At 43.3% G+C, this 18,652-nt stretch overlaps 1 protein-coding gene across 1 annotated transcript; it reads left to right on the forward strand.

The window, feature by feature from the left end:
- The first annotated feature begins 16,472 nt into the window (after positions 1 to 16,472).
- Positions 16,473 to 18,446, forward strand: LOC308091805 (kelch repeat and BTB domain-containing protein 13-like). The gene has a single exon (XM_080437531.1). The coding sequence runs from the start codon at positions 16,539 to 16,541 to the stop codon at positions 18,063 to 18,065; it is 1,527 nt and encodes a 508-aa protein (XP_080293657.1). The 5' UTR covers positions 16,473 to 16,538; the 3' UTR covers positions 18,066 to 18,446.
- Positions 18,447 to 18,652: the final 206 nt, after the last annotated feature.

Consider the following 18,652-nt stretch of genomic DNA (forward strand, 5'->3'; position numbering starts at 1 on the left):
GCTGTCAGCAGAGGGGACAATAGTCAGTCCTTTTGTATTGTGTGGAAGAGAACGCAGCACAATAGCCTATTAATTCCTACACAGCTTATAGCCTTGGAATATATATATATGTATATATATATATATATATATATATATATATATATATATATATATATAACATTATACATAATAGGAGTTGAGAACCATATTGTTGCTGTCGTGGAGAAACCTCATTATCTCCAATATTTAAACTTTTTATGTTTCTTTCATTAATTAATGTCCTACTTTGTCGTATACAACAATGAGCAAAAAAAGCAGATCTACAAGCTCACAACGCACCACGAAGTGAGCACGTTGTGAGCTTGTAGATCCGCTATTTTGAATCAAGGAAAACTATTAAGCTTGGGACTAAATAATAAAATACATCGATTTTTTCTTTCTTCATTTCATTTCCTGAACAGTAATGTTCAAGTTTACTTTTGGCACATACGAGGTTTCCACCTCCAGAAAGCGACAATTTTCTATACAAGCTTGTAGCCTTGGTAGATAACTGTACACACACACACACACACACACACACACACACACACACACACACACACACACACACACACACACACACACACACACACACACACACACACACACACACAGACAAAGATAATGAGGGCCCTATGGAGCACACTGTCATTCTTACAGCTCTGATAATATGACTGAGGAATGTCATTCTATTCCTTTTCTCTTTTTAATTAGCTGTTTGCCTATAATAACACGCCAACGGTAACACAGTTTAATCTAATTGCCTTGACTTCTCATTCGGGTTTCATTTCCCTTTTCGCGGCTTCCTAATCACGAAAGAGCCTAAAGTTTAATTAAACAAGTAGAATATTTAAAAGGGAGGAAATATTATCCGTCGCAGTCGGGTGGAAACCTTGTCCAAAATCGTGCCTTTTATTATTCTATTTTGTTTTATTAAAGCGCCACTATTTAACTTTTCTTCATGAATGAAATGTAATTTTGTCAACTCTATAAATCTGTAAACCTTGTATGTCATGAACAAATCTTCCAATCCAATATAAATTAGTTATTATTTTAGTCACTTGTTAATACTTTTCATTGGTTCAATAGCCTATATTAAAATTGCCTGGAGGGTGGGTGGACGGTGGACGTAACATGCAAGACTTGCGAGACGCACCATTGCTCCGATCCGCACCAAACTATCAGCGGCCCCCAGGGGCCACGTCAGGGACCCTCGGGGGCCACAGGCACACCGTTGCTCCAAACCGCAAAAAAAAAACGTTTGTGAAATCACACCAAAAAATTTACATAGCCCTATGTTGCGCTATGATCAGTGCAACATGTAGGGCTAGTTTTTAAAACCCACTGACACACTATCACTTTCGCTTTCACTTAATAAATTGTAAAAGTAGCAAAACAGACGATCGAGACGATCCTCCATTAACTGTGAGCTCCTAGATCGAGCTATAATTTATGAAAAACATGATATATTTTCAATATGCAGCAAGTGTACAGTACAGGTCATTGGTTCTCAAAGTGGTGTCTGAGGAACCCCAGGGGTCCTTGTAGGGGGTTCCAGGGGGTCCCCAGCAAAATGTGTTAATATAGCATAAAAATCATTTTAACCACTTTAACCTTTTATACTTTGGCTATTCAAAACAGATATACAAGCTTAAAGCGCACAAGTGCTGCGCTATGAGCTTGTAGATATGCTATTTTTTGGGCGGTGAAACCGCCCCTATATGTGAGGTTTGGATATTTGCACACCAAATCCTGCGCTGTGATTGGCCACCAGTGTACCCCCCTAACCCTGCACCGTGATTGGCCAATCACAGTCTATTCAGGACTGTGATTGGCTAGGGAAACATGACACATGTGCATAGCCCTATAAATAGGACTATGCACTTAAAAAAAACATATTTATGTTTTTTTTTAAGTGAATCACACTCCATTCAGTATTGTGATTAGCTAGCAAGACACCGCCTACTTCACGCTGGGTGTGATTTTTTTCTAATCGTGAAAACTTATGCAAACCTTTGAATATCTTTAGCAAACATTTGTAATGCAAATCTTTGCTTCTGGGGGTCCCTGGAACAACATATTTTGAGATAGGGGTCCATGGCGGCCAAATACTATATCATTTTGGGGGTCCGTGACATGAAAAGGTTTGAGAACCACTGCAGTAGGTGGCGTTGCCACGGAGAGAAGCTGTCATACCTTCAGACTGAACTGTCAGCGGTATGAATAAACATGACAGACCCTTCAAACTGCAGACAACCGATCAAGCGAGAAATGGCTCCAACTCGACTGGCAAATCTCTTCTGTCGGGTGGAAAACCTTGTAAGAGCCCTACAGTATGGTGGAAGAAGTACTCAGATATTTTACTTAAGTAAAAGTAGCAATACCACAATATAAAAGTACTTTGTAACAAGTTAAAAGGCCTGTGTTCAAAATGTTACTTGAGTAAAAACACAAAAGTATTGGCATCAAAATATACTTACAGTACCAAAAGTAAAAGTACTAAAATGTTTGAAAATAGCAGATCGACAAGCTCACAACGCGTCGCATCGCGACACGTTGTGAGCTTGTAGATCGGCTATTTTAAAATAGCCTATGTATAAAATAGGGCTAAAGTGGTTAATGTATGTCTTATAATATAATAACTTATATCTGCAAAGTAACTAGTAACTAAAGTTTTCCAATAATTGTAGTGTAGTAAAAGTACATTTGCCTCTGCGATGTAGTGGAGTAGAAGTAAAAGTACTTCAAATTGGAAATACTTAGTTACTTTACACCACTGAGTAAGAGCCCCACTGGAACGGCTGCGAGTGCACAGTCATGCCGGCCCTCCTCTCAGAGACACGGTACATGTCAATATTTTTGTTTTAAAAGCTCTGTAAAATAATACAGTTATATTGCAGCACGCTGCAATTAAAGATGGTACAGAGGCCTCCAAGTTCTTCTGACGTCACGTTGAGGACAGTCAGTCTAGTCCAAATATGCATGGAGTTCCACCTGGCCTGGCGGAGATATGCGCTCCACTCTCTCACAAGTGTGGTAATACAAGAACACACACACACACACACACGCGCGGGCGCACACACACACAAACACGCGCGCGCACACGCACGCGCACACGCGCACACGCACACACACACACACACACACACACACACACACACACAAACAGTGCATTATCGGTAGCAGTAGAGTACAAGGATATAGTGTTTTTTGATTGATAGATTGAATACTGTATTAACAGTTTGCAAAAAGTACAGAGGTAACAGTTACACAATGATGCTAAAAGGATAACACAATTGTGGTCCATTGTGGTCCTGTGTATTCAATTAATCAATTACATTACAGAACTGTCATGAGAAGGGACAAAGGGACAGGGTGTTATAGGTGCTAATAAGCTAATCCTGACCTTAACCCTGACCCTAAACTCACATAAACTAAGCCTATAAACCTGACCTTAACCTCACGGAAACTATGTCTAATCCTAACCTTAAACCTAGCCTTTCACCTCACAGCTAAACCTAACCTCACGTATAACAAGCTGCTGATACTCTTCTTGAACTAACGTCTATATCATGAACAGTATACATATACCAGCTGCTGTGCTCATACATCTTATGTCTAAACCTCATGTTCATACACTACTGCTCAAACCTTTTCATGTCAGGGACGCCCAAAATTATAGGTATTTGGCCGTGGACCCCCAACTCAAAAGTATTGTTCCAGAGACCCCCCAGAAGCAAAGATTTTAGTTAAAAATGTTGGCTTAAAAATATAATAATAATAATAATATATATATATATATATATATATATATATATATATATATATATATATTCAAAGATTTGCACACATTTTCAAGATAAAAATAATTTAATAGCATAGGTGTGGCACTTTGAGCACTATAAGCTTGTATATCTGCTATTTTTCAATAGCTAAAGTATAAAATAATAGTGGTTAAAATGATTGTGACACTATATTAACTCGTTTTGCTGGGGACCCCCTCGGTACCCCCCCCAAGGACCCCTGGGGGTCCCCGGACCCCACTTTGAGAACCAATGCACTACTGTATGGATGGAGATGCTACGTGTAAATATGCAGATACCTTACCTGGAAACAACAAAAAAGTATGACTTGCACAAAAAAAAAACATTTCACACACTGTTCACTCCTAAAACTTGTGATAAAAAAAACAAGATGCACCCTGGGAAGAGGGACTCTCATAGGGGGACAGACAGTCACCTCAGAGGTGTCCTGGGTCAGAATACTTTGCTGCTAGGATTACATAACCGTCTCTTTTGTGTAGGTCAAGTGCACCGTAACCCACCCGACCGCCCACCTTGGCGGAGCTGCCGACATGACACCTCCAGATTGAATGACACCAACCTTTTGAAGACTCTGTTTGAGCAGCGGTTCAGAGGCAGAGTCATGTACCCCCCCCCCCCCAGCAAGTCATAATTGACTGGGGGACATGTATTGGGTGTCACTCACATGACATAGTAGACATGTGTGAGGTCCTCTTGTCCATTTATGTCATTTGTCTATATATTATATAGTGTGTATATGTTCTGCATATCCTTTATTTAATAAGGTTAAAATATGCGGCCGGATTCTGCCAATGCTTTTCAAGGGGAACGGAGTGGTTTGTTGCCGTTCCCATTGAAAAGCATTGGTAGAACCCGCCCGCATAGGCAGAATTAAAGTTTGGTGTGACCGCACCCTAACTGCACATTGTGTTCAACGTGATCAGCTCGGAAAGGTTCAGACCATCCTGCAAATCATTCCAAGAAGAAAGGGCAGCATAATGATTTAAAAGCGTATTCCGAATTCCGTTCTTACTTTCGGCATCACCATCTGAACGGTACTTGTGTGACTCAAGTCATGAGAGTATAGTCTTTCCTGGCTAATTTATGACGTGAGGTAAAACTGGGTAAATGCAGACTGTGAATGGAGCTTTCCATATGGCTGCAGGCCAAATGGGGGGCAAGCATGACACTTAAGACAGTAGGATATCATCCCCCGACCCTGGACCCCTAACCTACATCATAGGTTAGGGGTCCAAGGTTAACGTGCACTCATGCACGCATGCAATTATTTTTAATACAGCATGCATCACAATAATTTTAACCACTTTATCCATTTATATTGGCTATTCAAAATAGCAGATATACAAGTTTGAGCTTCAACATCTGCAATATATATATATATATATATATATATATATATATATATATATATATATATATATATATATATTTTATGTTTTTAAATGTTTAAAATTAGATTTGTTTACGCAAAATCTTCTCCTCTGGGGTTATCCCTTACACAAAATATTTTCAGATGGGGGTCCGTGGCCAAATACATATCAGTTTGTAGGTCCTTGTCAGTCCTTGAAAAGAAACAAAATTTGACTGAGCAATTTTCATGTGAGTATAATATACTTGAACCATACACACGCACGCACACACACACACACGCATGCACATGCACGCACACACGCACACATGCACACAGGCACGCGCGCACACACACACACACACACACACACACACACACACACACACACACACACACACACACACACACACACACACAGTGTTTAACCTTACGATTTCTGTGGCAGGATCACCCTACCCCCTTCTCCCTACTCACACTGCACCTGTGGCATGACATCTATCCCCCCCATGCATCCTCTCTCTCTCTCTCTCTCTCTCTCTCTCTCTCTCTCTCTCTCTCTCTCTCTCTCTCTCTCTCTCTCTCACACCATAGCTGGGGTGCCCCAACTGACCTCTCTGTGCGTCACACACTTGTGACCGACGGACTGTCCACTACCCACACCCAGGGGCGCCGATGACGTGGGGGCGTCGGGGCTAGCGCCCCCACAGTCAATTGGTCTGAATCTCAGATGTCAGGCTCAAACATACAGTACCATTACTATTACCATTACTATAGCGGGGCGCAGATAGGTGTTAACGCGCCGTTGACACCTAGAACAATAGCCCAGACAGAGAAACGGCTCGCGGCGGGGGGGGGCGGGGCTATTGCGGCTCGAAAAATCGAACACAACTTGTTTAGACCAGGGGGACTCGGCACCAAGCGTCATGTGAACCATGGCTATGGCTGTGTGCTAAACATGTTCTGCAGGTTTTGGCTCTGCCGTCTGCCCTTATTGAAATGAAGGGTCGCTATGCTGTGTCCCTTGACTCCCTCGTCCTGTGTGAACAGTCACTCACTGCATGCACTGAATACCAGTGGTGGAAAAAGTACTAAAATGTTTTACTTAAACAAAAGTATAAATTCTGCGGTGTAAAAATACTCTATTACAAGTAAGGTATTCAAAATGTACTTGAGTAAAAGTAGAAAAGTATTGGTATCAAAATGTATTTAAAGTACCAAAAGTAAAAGTACTCATTATGCAGAAGGTCCCATTTCACAAGTTTTCAAACGTGTAAAATGTATACAAATTCTTTGAAAATAGCAGATCTACAAGCTCACAACGCATCGCAAATCTGCTATTTTCAAATTGCCAAAGTATATACTGTATAAGTGGTTTTGTAATAATAATAATCAAAATCTACAAAGTAACTATAGTAAATAAAGTTATCAAATAATTGTAGTGGAGTAAAAGTACAATATTTGTCTATATGTAGTGGAGTAGTAACTATAGGCTACTACTAAAATAAGTACTTTTATTTAAGTAAAACATTTGAGGATGGGACACACTGAAGGATGGGTAGAGTGTTGTTAATGTTGTTTTATGGTCATTTAATGAATTAATTAAGCAAAAAAAATCGCGCGCGCTTCGCGCGCCTACATGCCCGCGACGCAGTGGGTGGAGGGGGGGGGGGGGCGGGGGGGAAGGGGGGGGCGAGTGGTGGTCAAGTTCAGCCCCCATGGTCGCGCACAAAAGTCAGCGCCCCTGCCCACACCACCGACCCCCCCCCCCCCCGAATCCACCAATGGTTGGTGGAGAGTAGTAAAGTACATTTACTTGAGTAGGCTAATGTTAAGTATCTGCACTTCAGTATTTTAGTTTTTTTTAATTTATTTTTATGTGTATGACTATTCACTCCAATATTTCAAAGACACAAACATTATACCTGTTTCGCAAGTCAAAACCTCAGTCATTATACGCTGAAGAAGGCCTCTGGGCCAAAACGTCCGGTTTGACGCTGCTGCTGGGGAGCTATTACCTAAATAAATAAGAGCCTAAAAGGACTTAAGTGAGTGCTGGTATTCCTTTCTATGAACAAAACCTCAGTCACCCATGCAAAATAACAAATACGTGCAGACCCAGTGGAGTGCTCCAGTATTTCATTTGGGTATAGTCTCTCACTGAAGTGCCCAGATATTCTCTCTGATTCAAGTTGTCCCTGTTGAGCACCCTTCTACCTTTAACTGGCTGAAGCACAAAAAATCTACTTTTGACTCCAATACATTTCTAGGAAGGGACCCACAAGACCCAAACTAAATTACGTTATGAAATAACTAAAGCCAAAATTCTCATTAATTAAAAAGATGTTTGCAATACATTGGTGTTAAAGAAATTAAGTTATGAATCTTTTTAAAGCACATACTTTTGAATACTTTTTAAAAGTAAAGTATACTCCAGTCAGTGCAAAGTACAAATTTGACTGAGCAATTTTCATGTGAGTAATACTTGAACCAGTAAGTATCTATACTTTGACTCAAGTACTGGGGAGTTGAATACCTCGTCCACCACCGGCCCACAACTCTCCTCAGCAACCACCCCCATCCCCACCCCATCCTCTGGGTTAGTGCCCACCCTCATGCCTGCCCATGGAGGCCCATGGGGGGAGGGAGCCCCCATTACCAGTTACCGCCACACCCCCCAAACATGGAGGGAGGGGAGGCTCCGTTACCGGATCACCACACCCCCCCCAAACATGGAGGGAGGGGAGGCTCCGTTACCAGACCACCACCCCCCCAAACATGGCCCGACGGGTAAATGAAGCACAAATAGAAAAGTTTATGTCGACACATACCAATGACTACACGTATGCACCCACTTTTACACTGCAACACATGCTGGCTGTACACACACACACACACACACACACACACACACACACACACACACACAACACACACACACACACACACACACACACACGCACACACACACACACAGATCTCTGTCAAAGTTGCAGGACCCATGCTCAGGTGCCAGTCGCACACAGAGACTGGCCCACATCTGACAGCAGGTGTGTCGCTCAACTGGGTAGCGCTAACGCGTGTGTAGCGCTACACAGCGCTACACACACGTTTAGCGAAGTTGCTCATTCCACGATTGCACGATCCTTACAAGCAAAGGTGACTAATCAATGATATCTGCAAGTCAACAGTTGGACATTTTCATGCATTGCAAATTCCCTAGGAATCCCAGTGGTTTCAGTTGCAATTCATTAGACAAACACTTTATCATCATTCAGTGTGAAAAAAATGATCTGACAACATTCTGCAAGAAATCAAGCTGTTAGTCCCAGTGCCTTGTCACTGCCAACAGCCTTGCACCTGTTGTCAGGGTGTCACAACGCTGAGATAAGCCGTAATGATGCTACCTGATACTTTCACTCTCACCACTTGGGCTCTCCCTCTCAAAACAGAGTTGAGATGTGAGCATCACTTCAGAGAGTTTCACTTTTACTTTGTCAGAGGTGACATCATTCACAACATGTATTCTGCCATCTTGCATATGATGCAGAAAAGTGTATGTATTATTATATTTTCTTAATTTTTCTGCAAGCGCTTAATAGCGGCTTGCGTCCCGTTTGGCAGTTACGTATATATAATGCAACCGATTGTGTTCAACCACTTAAATCCTATGTATTTTGTTTACCGGGGTCCCTCAGGGGTCTGCACTTAACCCCGACTACTCCCTCCTGAGTGCTCATCATAACCATCTAAGCAGCCATCAGCTGGGTTTAGATGAAAACAAGACAACATGTTATGCAACACAGTCTCAGACACATGCAATGTGTGCAACCTCAATTGTACTTGAATTGTGTTGCTATACATTTGTAAGTGAGATAATATAATTGTTTACTTGAAGACCGATAATTCGTAGGTTAACCACTGAACCCAACATTACACTTCATTGACCATCGGGTTCCCCAGGGGTCTATACTTGGCCAACAACCCCCCCCCACACACCAAATCTCTTTGCCGAAAATAGTCGATCCACAAGCTCACAACACGTCTCAAAAATTCTAAATATTACTAACAAGCACAGTATTGGGTAGGCCTATCTGCACTAATAGTTACTTTTTTTTTTACCACTGCCAAATACACTAGGGAGGAAAGGATAATGAGTGACAGGTGAAAGTAATAAGGGGGCGGGATAAACAACCACACAAAGGCAGGAAGTGTAACACACAACGGCAGGAAGTGAAGTATTTGACACGAGATGAGGGGTGAGCATTTCAACACTAAAACAGGAAACTACGAAATAATGACATGAAACAATGATAAACATAACCTAAGGCACTGGTTTCCAAACGATGTGAGCCTCGGGCACAAGTCCAGGTGTGCCTTGGTTTTTCTTTGTGACAACCGCACACTATTATTGCAATAGACCAAATCATGACATCACCACAACCAAATATGCATTTCCGGGTAGATACCGCCGACAGCGTGGCATTGGAGCAGTATTGTACTATATTAACCTTTGTGGCAGGGGGCCGGGATCTATAGGTGCCGTCTGTGGGTGGGGTGACAGGCAGTGTTGCCAGATTATGTGAGAGAAACAAGCAACCAGGTCTAGGAAAACCAGCCCAAAAGAAGCGACTATGGGCCACATGAGCACTTTAACATATACATCAGCTATTTGAAAATAGACGATCTACAAGCTCACAACGCGTCGCGATGCGGCGCGTTGTGAGCTTGTAGATCGGCTATTTTCAAATAAAATATTGCGTGGAAATTATAATAAGCAGATCTGGCAACCCTGGTGACAGGTCTAGCTCTGCCAGCTCATTGTGTAAGTTAAAGGGCAAGAACACGTTGGTAGAGGTTTAGGTTACCTTACTATGATGTAACTCTAAAGGTGGACAAGAAATCTAAAGTAGTCGCTCCATTGATTAGAATCATTGATAATTCAAAACATGCTCCTCATTGACTTACTTTTAGCACATAAACGAACACAAACAAAGCTCATAATCAGTTAAATTGATTAGTTTAACTGCCCCAGGCTTTCATTTGTCACTCATACTGTAGGTGACAAATGAAAGAGCTGACCTCCAGTCTACAGTTCAGGGAGGAACATGTCACACTATTATAAACTGAAAGTATTAACGCTCATAGTTTAATTAGGTCTGTAGGCTATTTGGTGTGGCCTGGGAGTGGGACTGCACTCTTTGAAAAAGGTCAGAGAAACCCAAGACCACCCGAATGGGTTAGGGGCTTATTTATGCCGTATCGCGTAGCCGGTCGGATGTCAAGACACGATAGGCACGCATTTAGGCCCTGTGAGTTACGTCTTTGGGAGGTGAGGGGATATCTTTGGAATCTGGATGACGGAATCTGAGCCCTCGGCCCCACACCGCTAGTGTTTCTGTTTAATGTCACTAACAGACACCGTCCCCTAGCTGTCCCCCTCTCTTCCCTGCTGACTTGGGTCAAGTTCACACTTAAACAGCAATGCTTTTATGTCACCGTGAAGCTGTGCACGCTGCACACGGCGTGACTGATGTGATCATGTAGTATTACAGCACAACCTTTTCATTGCAGCTTTGATTCACTCATGAAATGATGTAATCTCAAAGGCTTCACAGAGAGATAACCACAAAACGAGGGTAAACATTATTGAGTGATTTGGTTGATTTAATTAGCAGCTGTCAAGGCAGCACTACTATGTAACTTTCCTGTTCTACGCCGGATTTGAACCCATGCATCTCCTGCTGAAATCTTTACAACTTGGGCTAATAGGATTCATGTCAAACCAGAAACAGGATCGTGTCAAAGGTCGTGTCCAACCTAGACACATATAGGATCTAAATGGCTCAATAGAAGAGCAGGGACACAGAATGCAACCACTGTGGATACACAATAGAAACAATATCGGATCACAGCAGCATCCATGTGAACGATGAGATTTGTCACATTAATTGGCATTTAAATGACATGAAACAGACGTCAGATAGAATACCATACAGTACAGAAGTGACGTGCAGCTGTGCACTTGTAGTTCTGGGGGCATGTCATCATCATGTGAACATTTGACGAAAACAGAAGATCCACAGCTTGTAGATCTGTAGTAGGTGGGGCCAAGTATCTTGCTCATGGGACACTTCTACACATAGACCAGGAGGTGAACTGGTGACCTTCGGATTACCAGACGACCTCTCTATACCCACTGAGCTATACGTAGTGATCTAGAAGAAGTCTACAAGATATACAAGTTCACAACGCATCGCGATAACACACATTGGGAGCTTGTAGATAAGCTATTTTCACTATAAAAAAATATAAAAAGAACAGTTTTGGTAGATACAAGGTTTCCACCCGACAGCAACAAATTGATTCATTCTCTTCCTGCAGGGTTCTTGTCTCTAGCTTTAAAAGTTTGACTATTTAACACCTGCCATGCACATTATGGTAGCCAGGGCTGTCAGGATTACAAATGTAAGTAGCTGATCTACATGCAGTGGTGGAAAAAGTACTAAAATGTTTTACTTAAGTAAAAGTATCAATACTGCAATGTAGAAGTTACAAGTGAAAGTCCGGAATAAAATAATTTCTTGAGTAAAAGTACAAAAGTATTGGTATCAAAATGTACTTAAAGTACCACAAGTAAACGTACTAAAATGTTTGAAAATAGCAGATCTACAAGCTCACAACGCGTCGCGATGCGACGCGTTGTGAGCTTGGAGATCGGCTATTTTATAGCCTGGGTATAAAATAGGGCTAAAGTGGTCAATGTATGTTTTATAATGTAATACTTTATATTAGAAGCAAAGTAACTAGTAACTAAAGTCTTCAAATAATTATAGTGGAGTAAAAGTACAATATTTGCCTCTGAGATGTAGTGGAGTAGAAGTAAAAGCATTGAACATTGGAAATACTCCAGTAAAGTAAAAGTACCTCAAAATTGTACTTAAGTACAGTACTTGAGTAAATGCACTTAGTTTCTTTACACCACTGGCTGTCACGATTACAAATTTAAGCAGCTGATCTACAAGCTTACAACACGTTGTAAGCTTGTAGATCTGCTATTTCAGCTTTTTTTTAATATTTGAAAATGGGTGAACATTTTTCAACATGGAAACTATTATGACGATTATGCAAACATAACTATCTCAAATAATTGCGATTAGACGGTTATGTAATGATGGTGACAGGCCTAACGGTCGCAACTCAAAGTGACTTATAGGAGCACACAGTGTACAGGAAGGGATTACACATTACACTGCTTCTGTTCCACTGTTGTCAACATCCATCATCCATTACTTTCCATGCTTGAGTTTCCAGCCACGTGCATGTATGTGTGGGGTATGCGGGGTCATGAGACCAGTGGTGGAAAAAAAGTACTCAAATGTTTTACTTAAGTATAAGTATCAACACTGCAATGCAGAAGTCCGGAATTCCAACACATGAGTAAAAGTACAAAAGTATTGGTATCAAAATGTATTTAGAGTACCAAGTAGAAAGTACTCATTATGCAGAATGTCCCATTTCTCAACTTTTTTCAAATGTATACACATCTTTCAATAATAGCAGATCTACAAGCTTTGCGAAGAATTGCTGATCTATAAGCAATTCTTTGGTGCATGACACTGGCACAAGACTAAGTATAAACTCCCCCCGAATCCCCCCCACGGAAGTATTTGGCCCGTGGACTTCAATGAACTTAACATGACATACATTAACCACAGACATTAAGTTATGAACACTAGTGATTCTTCCCAGCTGACAGCTGTGTGAATGGATCTGAGGTCCTGATTGCAAATCCCTCGTTGCACAAGACCCCCTCGCGTGAGGACTCTGGTTTCAGAGATGACCAGGACCTCCTTGTGGTCACAGCTATGAGATAGAGCAGTGGTTCTCAAACTTTTTTCATGGCAAGGACCCCCACATTATTATGTGTTTGCCCACGGACTACACCGGCAATTTTCAAATAGGGCGATAGGGTTAAAACATTGAACAGATTTTGATGCTATATTGATAGATTTAGCTGGAGACCCCCTGGAATCCCCCCCAACGGGCCAGTGGGGGTCCCGGACCCAACTTTGAGAACCCTAGCGTATGTACCTGTTCTGGGCATGTCGTAATAGCCAAAATATTCGGCGAATATATAGACAACCTACAAGCGACGCATCATTATGGCCTTATTTTCTAAATAGAAATTTGGTATTCAGGGGAAACAAAGGAGGGGACCAAGTATAGACCCCCGGGGGACACCCGGTCAAAGAGGTACAGTATATAGGGTTTAAATGGTTAAAGAAAGATGCCAACACCATCTCCTTGAAAGTGGGTGGTTTATAGGGCTGGCTGCATGAAGGCAAAGTGGTGGACCCCCAGAAAGGCCTGTGTGCTCAGGACTGATCCTAATGAGTCTCTTTAAGTGGGGCTGCTCAGGGTTAACTTCAGGGAGGACACTTCATGCAGCGCACAGAGACCTCTGGTTTCTCCAATTAGCCCCCTCACCACACCGGGGGCTTCAGTTAATTACACCTACGCTAATGAGAAAAATGCTCCCTCCACATGTAAGAGGCGGTGTTGTATAAGACAGTGTTTCCCAAACACTGGGTCGGGACCCATGTGTGGGTCGTAGCCCCATTTTTATTTGTAAAGTAAATATGCAAATTTCCCCCTCATTTCCTTACATTCAAACATTTTTTTCAAAGAAATTCAAAAATGAAATAAAAATCACAAAATGTTTCATGAAAAAAATAAAATAATAATCTTAACATAAAAAAAACCCTAAAAAGTAGTGAAAATAGCAGATCTACAAGCTCACAATACGCTCAGTTATTCTCCCTCGTTAGGGTCCCAGGGAGGCATCACATTTTCCTTTTGGTTCTCAATCTAAAATGTTAGGGAACCACTGTTGTAAAAGGCACCCGAAGGGTGTTTCATTCTAGCTTGACATCTTGATGAGAGCAGGACCTGGTAAGGGTCCTTTTCTGTTTTTTTTTTACACCCTCAGAGTTAAATTAGCACAGAGGATTTGGCTGAGTGAAGTATCTGTGAAAAGATTTATGCAATTCAATTCTGTGACCAAGGGAGAAACAAATATTCATGCTCCACTTGATGTCTACCATATGAAGTGCAACACATGCACCTCTCACTCAGTTCTAAAAATAGAGGTTTAAACATTCGTGTAATCTTCTCAAGCCAACCTTTGATTGACCATTAACACCCCCCCCCCCCCCTATTATTAATGGAGTACATAAAACAGCTTTTTTTTCCCCTCCACTTTTTTCTCCCCAATTTAGTCATCATAACAATTAAGTCCTCCCCACACACATTTCTGTGTGTTGTCACTGCTGTTGTATCCTACTGGCTCACCTGCCAGTGAGGAGCCCCCACCGGGAGGACGTAGAGAATCCGTCCCACTCCTCCTGTCCAACACTCCCTGCTGACAGGTGTCGCCCCCAGCCTGTAAGATTACATGCACAAACAAGTATCACCCTCCATGCACGGCTTCTCTCCCCCTGAACACAGGCCAATTATGTTCGTATAGAGAGTATGCACATGCGTCACTTTTCCACCGGGACACGCCCCCCTCATCTAGACTGAGTGGCAAAACATTGAGCAGCATGGAGCGTTGGAGTTTGGAAGCGCTCGTTGGAAATCACTCAACGGTCCTCCGTACCACCTGTTTCTAAATTACACATAATGCAGGAGGCGGCAGGACGTTTCGTTATTGAAAACGAGCGCTTCCAAACTACTGTATGACACTTAGAAAATAAAAATAATCACCTGCACAGAATTCATTGACAGAAAGTAGCTCATAACATGTCTACGGTATATGTGAAACAAAAACGTATATGTGAAACAAAAAAAAAAAAAGAGGATAATTCAAGCTTTCCGAACAGCTGCAATGTTGATGATTTTAACGTCATTTAATACAATCTGACTTTTCTGTTTGGATGTATGGCCTGTCAAGGCCAGAACTTTTTTTTTGCCACTCAGTAGGCGTTCCGGCATATCTTCCGGGTACGATGATGTCACGCGCATAGCCTTTATTGACACTTGACGAAACCGGATGCACCGCTGTGGATTCAAACCCCCAGACTCGGTGGTGGTGGGCATTTGCAGCTACAGTTACCACTGTGCCACCCGAACGCCTTACATAAAACGAATATACTTCAGTCAGTTAACACTCTCATCATATATTTAACCAGTTATTGAAACAAATGGAATAGAGTTTCACTTGGCACTGATGGCTCCATTAATTCTTCGAATGCTCCCTGAATTAGCCAGGCAAAATGTTAAGCTAAATCTGGGAGCATGATGCAGAACTCCCCCATGAGCCCAATTAAAGCAAGACATTGAATTTCAGTTTAACCTTTGCGCCATGCAAGACTGGGGGCTGGGTGGTGGAGGCACTTTTACTAGAGTAAAAGTACAGAAGTATTGGCATCAACATATACTTAAAGTACCAAAAGATACAAATATTAATTATGCAGAATGTCCCATTTCACAAGTTTCCAAAATGTATTAAAAAAAACTTTAGAAAATAGCAGATTTACAAGCTCACAACGTGTCGCTTAGATCAGCATGTTTACATAGGGCGGAAGTGGCTAATGTATGTGTTTTGTAATAATAATCCAAATCTACAAAGTAACAAAGTAACAAAAGTTTTCAAGTCAAAGTACAGCATTTGCCTCTGAGATGTAATGGAGTAGAAGTAAAAGTACTGAAACTTGGATGTAGGCTACTCCAATAAAGTAAAAAAACAAACTATGCCTAATCTTACCCACACACTAACCTAACATTTGTGGGTTAGTGTAGTAAAACCAGAAAGCCAATCAGAGGCAGGTAGGGCGGGTCTAAGGGCGGGTCTTGGCTGAACCAGCAGCATTGGTGTAACAGCGATCAAGTGTAGGAGGGAGACATATTCACATGGACTGCCTTGCTGTGAGAATGGGCTGTGATTGGTTACGTAGAAATGCGTGGCCGATTAGAAACACTTATTCAACCAGCAGATTGACACCTGATGACAGCTGGGGCCATATGACTCCCATGTCCTGCTTGAGCTAACTCCATGCTTCGTTTCAGTGGCTGACTGTTTGCCTTCCTGCACTCCATGTGTGTCACTTTGCCCTGTGCTATATATGGCTGCTTCTATTTTGACTGCTGTGAACCCCCCCCCCCCCCACCCCCACCCCTTTTACACACAGTGGATCATCTTTGTAACAGAGCTATCTAGCTATCTAGCTAGCTCTGGGTTGTTTACTTGTGTTCAAGAGTTTTGGAAAGAATTCAACTTGTAATTCTGTCTCGGTCGTTAGTTGAACAGCTTCTGTGGAACGGGGAGAGTCGAAGACGCAACAATGGCATTGTGCTACGACGAGGCCGTGGAGTGGTTGAATGGTGACTCTACAGAGAGCAGAGGAGCTGCCTCGGGAGTACTTTCAACAGCAGCTAAAGTGACAGTGGTCGTGGGAGGCACTCATTTTTCAGTAAAGAAGAGATTGTTAACACAGAACTGTGACTATTTCAGAGCTCTGTATCGCTCTGGAATGAAAGAGTGTTGGCAAGACGAAATCCATCTCAAATGTCTCTCCCCTCTGGGTTTCCTGATTGCCCTGGGAGTTTTAAGAGGGGCGAGACCCATGCTGGACGGTGACCAAATAGTGGAGGCCATTGAATGTGCAGCGTTTTTGCAGGTGTCACAGCTCAGCAAACATCTCGTTGACCTCGTTGACTCCGACAACTGTTTACTCATGTATCACACCGCCGCGACGTTTGGCCTGATGGAACTCTACCACGCTGCTGCTCAGTACATCAGAAACATGTACGGCGACCTCAAGGCCGAGGTCAAGATGCACTTGCCCCTAGAGCTGGTCTCTCACGTAGAGTCTTTGAGTCCTGGCAGTTTGGTGGCTGTCGGTAGACACGCCACCTGTGGCATCGACGAGACAGTCCACGTCGGTTCCAGGACTCTGTGGCACCTGGATGAGAATGGGAACGAGTGGAAGGCGTTGACGGATTTGCCGCCGGAAGCCAGCACAGCGATGGCCGGAGTGACCGTTCTAGACAACAATCTCTACGTTGTGGGTGGGGTGCAGGGCGGCGGCAAACAAGCGGCAGAAACGTGTTTTTGCTACAGCGCCGAAAGCGCCGAATGGAGCCAGATCGCCAGCTTAAATCAGTTACGCTACAACTTTACTCTGGTGGGACATGAAGGCTACCTTTACGCGATCGGCGGGGAGTACGACGGACAGGTCATGTCGTCCGTGGAGGCGTACGAGGTCAAAACTGGCAGATGGACCTTCGCGGCGCACTTGCCACGAGCCGCCGCGGGAGCAGCGTGGGCCCAAGCCATGGGCAGGATGTTTGTTTGTCTGTGGAAGCCGAAGGACACCACCGACATCTACGAGTACCTCCCGGGGCAGGACCGGTGGACGCGGCTCACCACCCTGATCAGGCAGCAGAGCTACGGCCACTGCATGGCCGGACACAGGGACAACCTCTACGTCATGCGGAACATGCGCAACGACTTCCTGAGGTGCATGATAGACTGCTACAACCTGACGACGGGCCAGTGGGCGGCCCTGCCGGGGCACTTCGGTAACAGCAAGGGCGCCCTGTTCACGTCGGTGGTGAGAGGCGACTCCGTATTCACGCTGAACAGGACCGTGACTCTGGAGTACGTGATCGAGGAGAAGGAGTGGAGGACCAGGCATCAGCTGAAAGGCTTCCCCAGGAGTGGCTCTGTGTTGACGTTTTTGCTCAGACTGCCAAAGGACCACGGTCAACAGCTTCCCACGCAGTGCAGTGGTTCTCAAACAGCTTCACGTCAAGGACCCGAACATTCACTTGGAGACAGTGGGAAGGTTAAGCAGCAGGAGGGGTAATGATAGATTCATCCTCCGCTCGGAGACAACCAATAGACGTGCAGCTAGCTATGAAGCTGTATAAATGAGGCACATGATGGTCGCTCGGCTCGTTCAATAGACCAATAGAATCTGTGCACAGCAGCCATATTGGAAAGACATTGGGTCGCTTCAATAGACTAATAGGCTCTGTGTACAGCAGCCATATTGGAAAGAAAGTGGGTCGCTTCCTTGCTTCCTTCACAGGTCTTGCCAATGATACTAATGAAGGCTCTGTTCCATTCTGGTCAAACAGAGTCAGGGTGCTGATATTGTGCATGTTGTGCTCACTGGAAACACTCTGCTACCAGTGGGTCTCAAAGTGTGGTTCAGGGACCCTCATGGTTCCTTGAGGGGGTTCCGTACGGGTGTGTAACTACGAGAGTGTACACATGGAACCAAATGGACCCTTACGGGTGTGTACTGTAAGTCTGAGAGTGTACAAATCGATCCGTTTCAGTACAGTATGGATACAGAATGTTAAACATGCTTACTGTACGTTCTCTTGTATTTCCCCCTGTCTTGCTCTACGCAAGCACTGCTGGGGGTGTATAGTGTTGTATATTGTA

Source organism: Gymnoscopelus braueri (assembly GCF_963280865.1).
Source record: "Gymnoscopelus braueri genome assembly, chromosome: 9".
In the NCBI taxonomy this organism is placed as follows: domain Eukaryota; kingdom Metazoa; phylum Chordata; class Actinopteri; order Myctophiformes; family Myctophidae; genus Gymnoscopelus; species Gymnoscopelus braueri.

Bases quoted from the DNA above. Each gene is read 5' to 3' on its own strand.
- LOC308091805 (XM_080437531.1), top strand. From the start codon at position 16,539: ATGGCATTGTGCTACGACGAGGCCGTGGAGTGGTTGAATGGTGACTCT.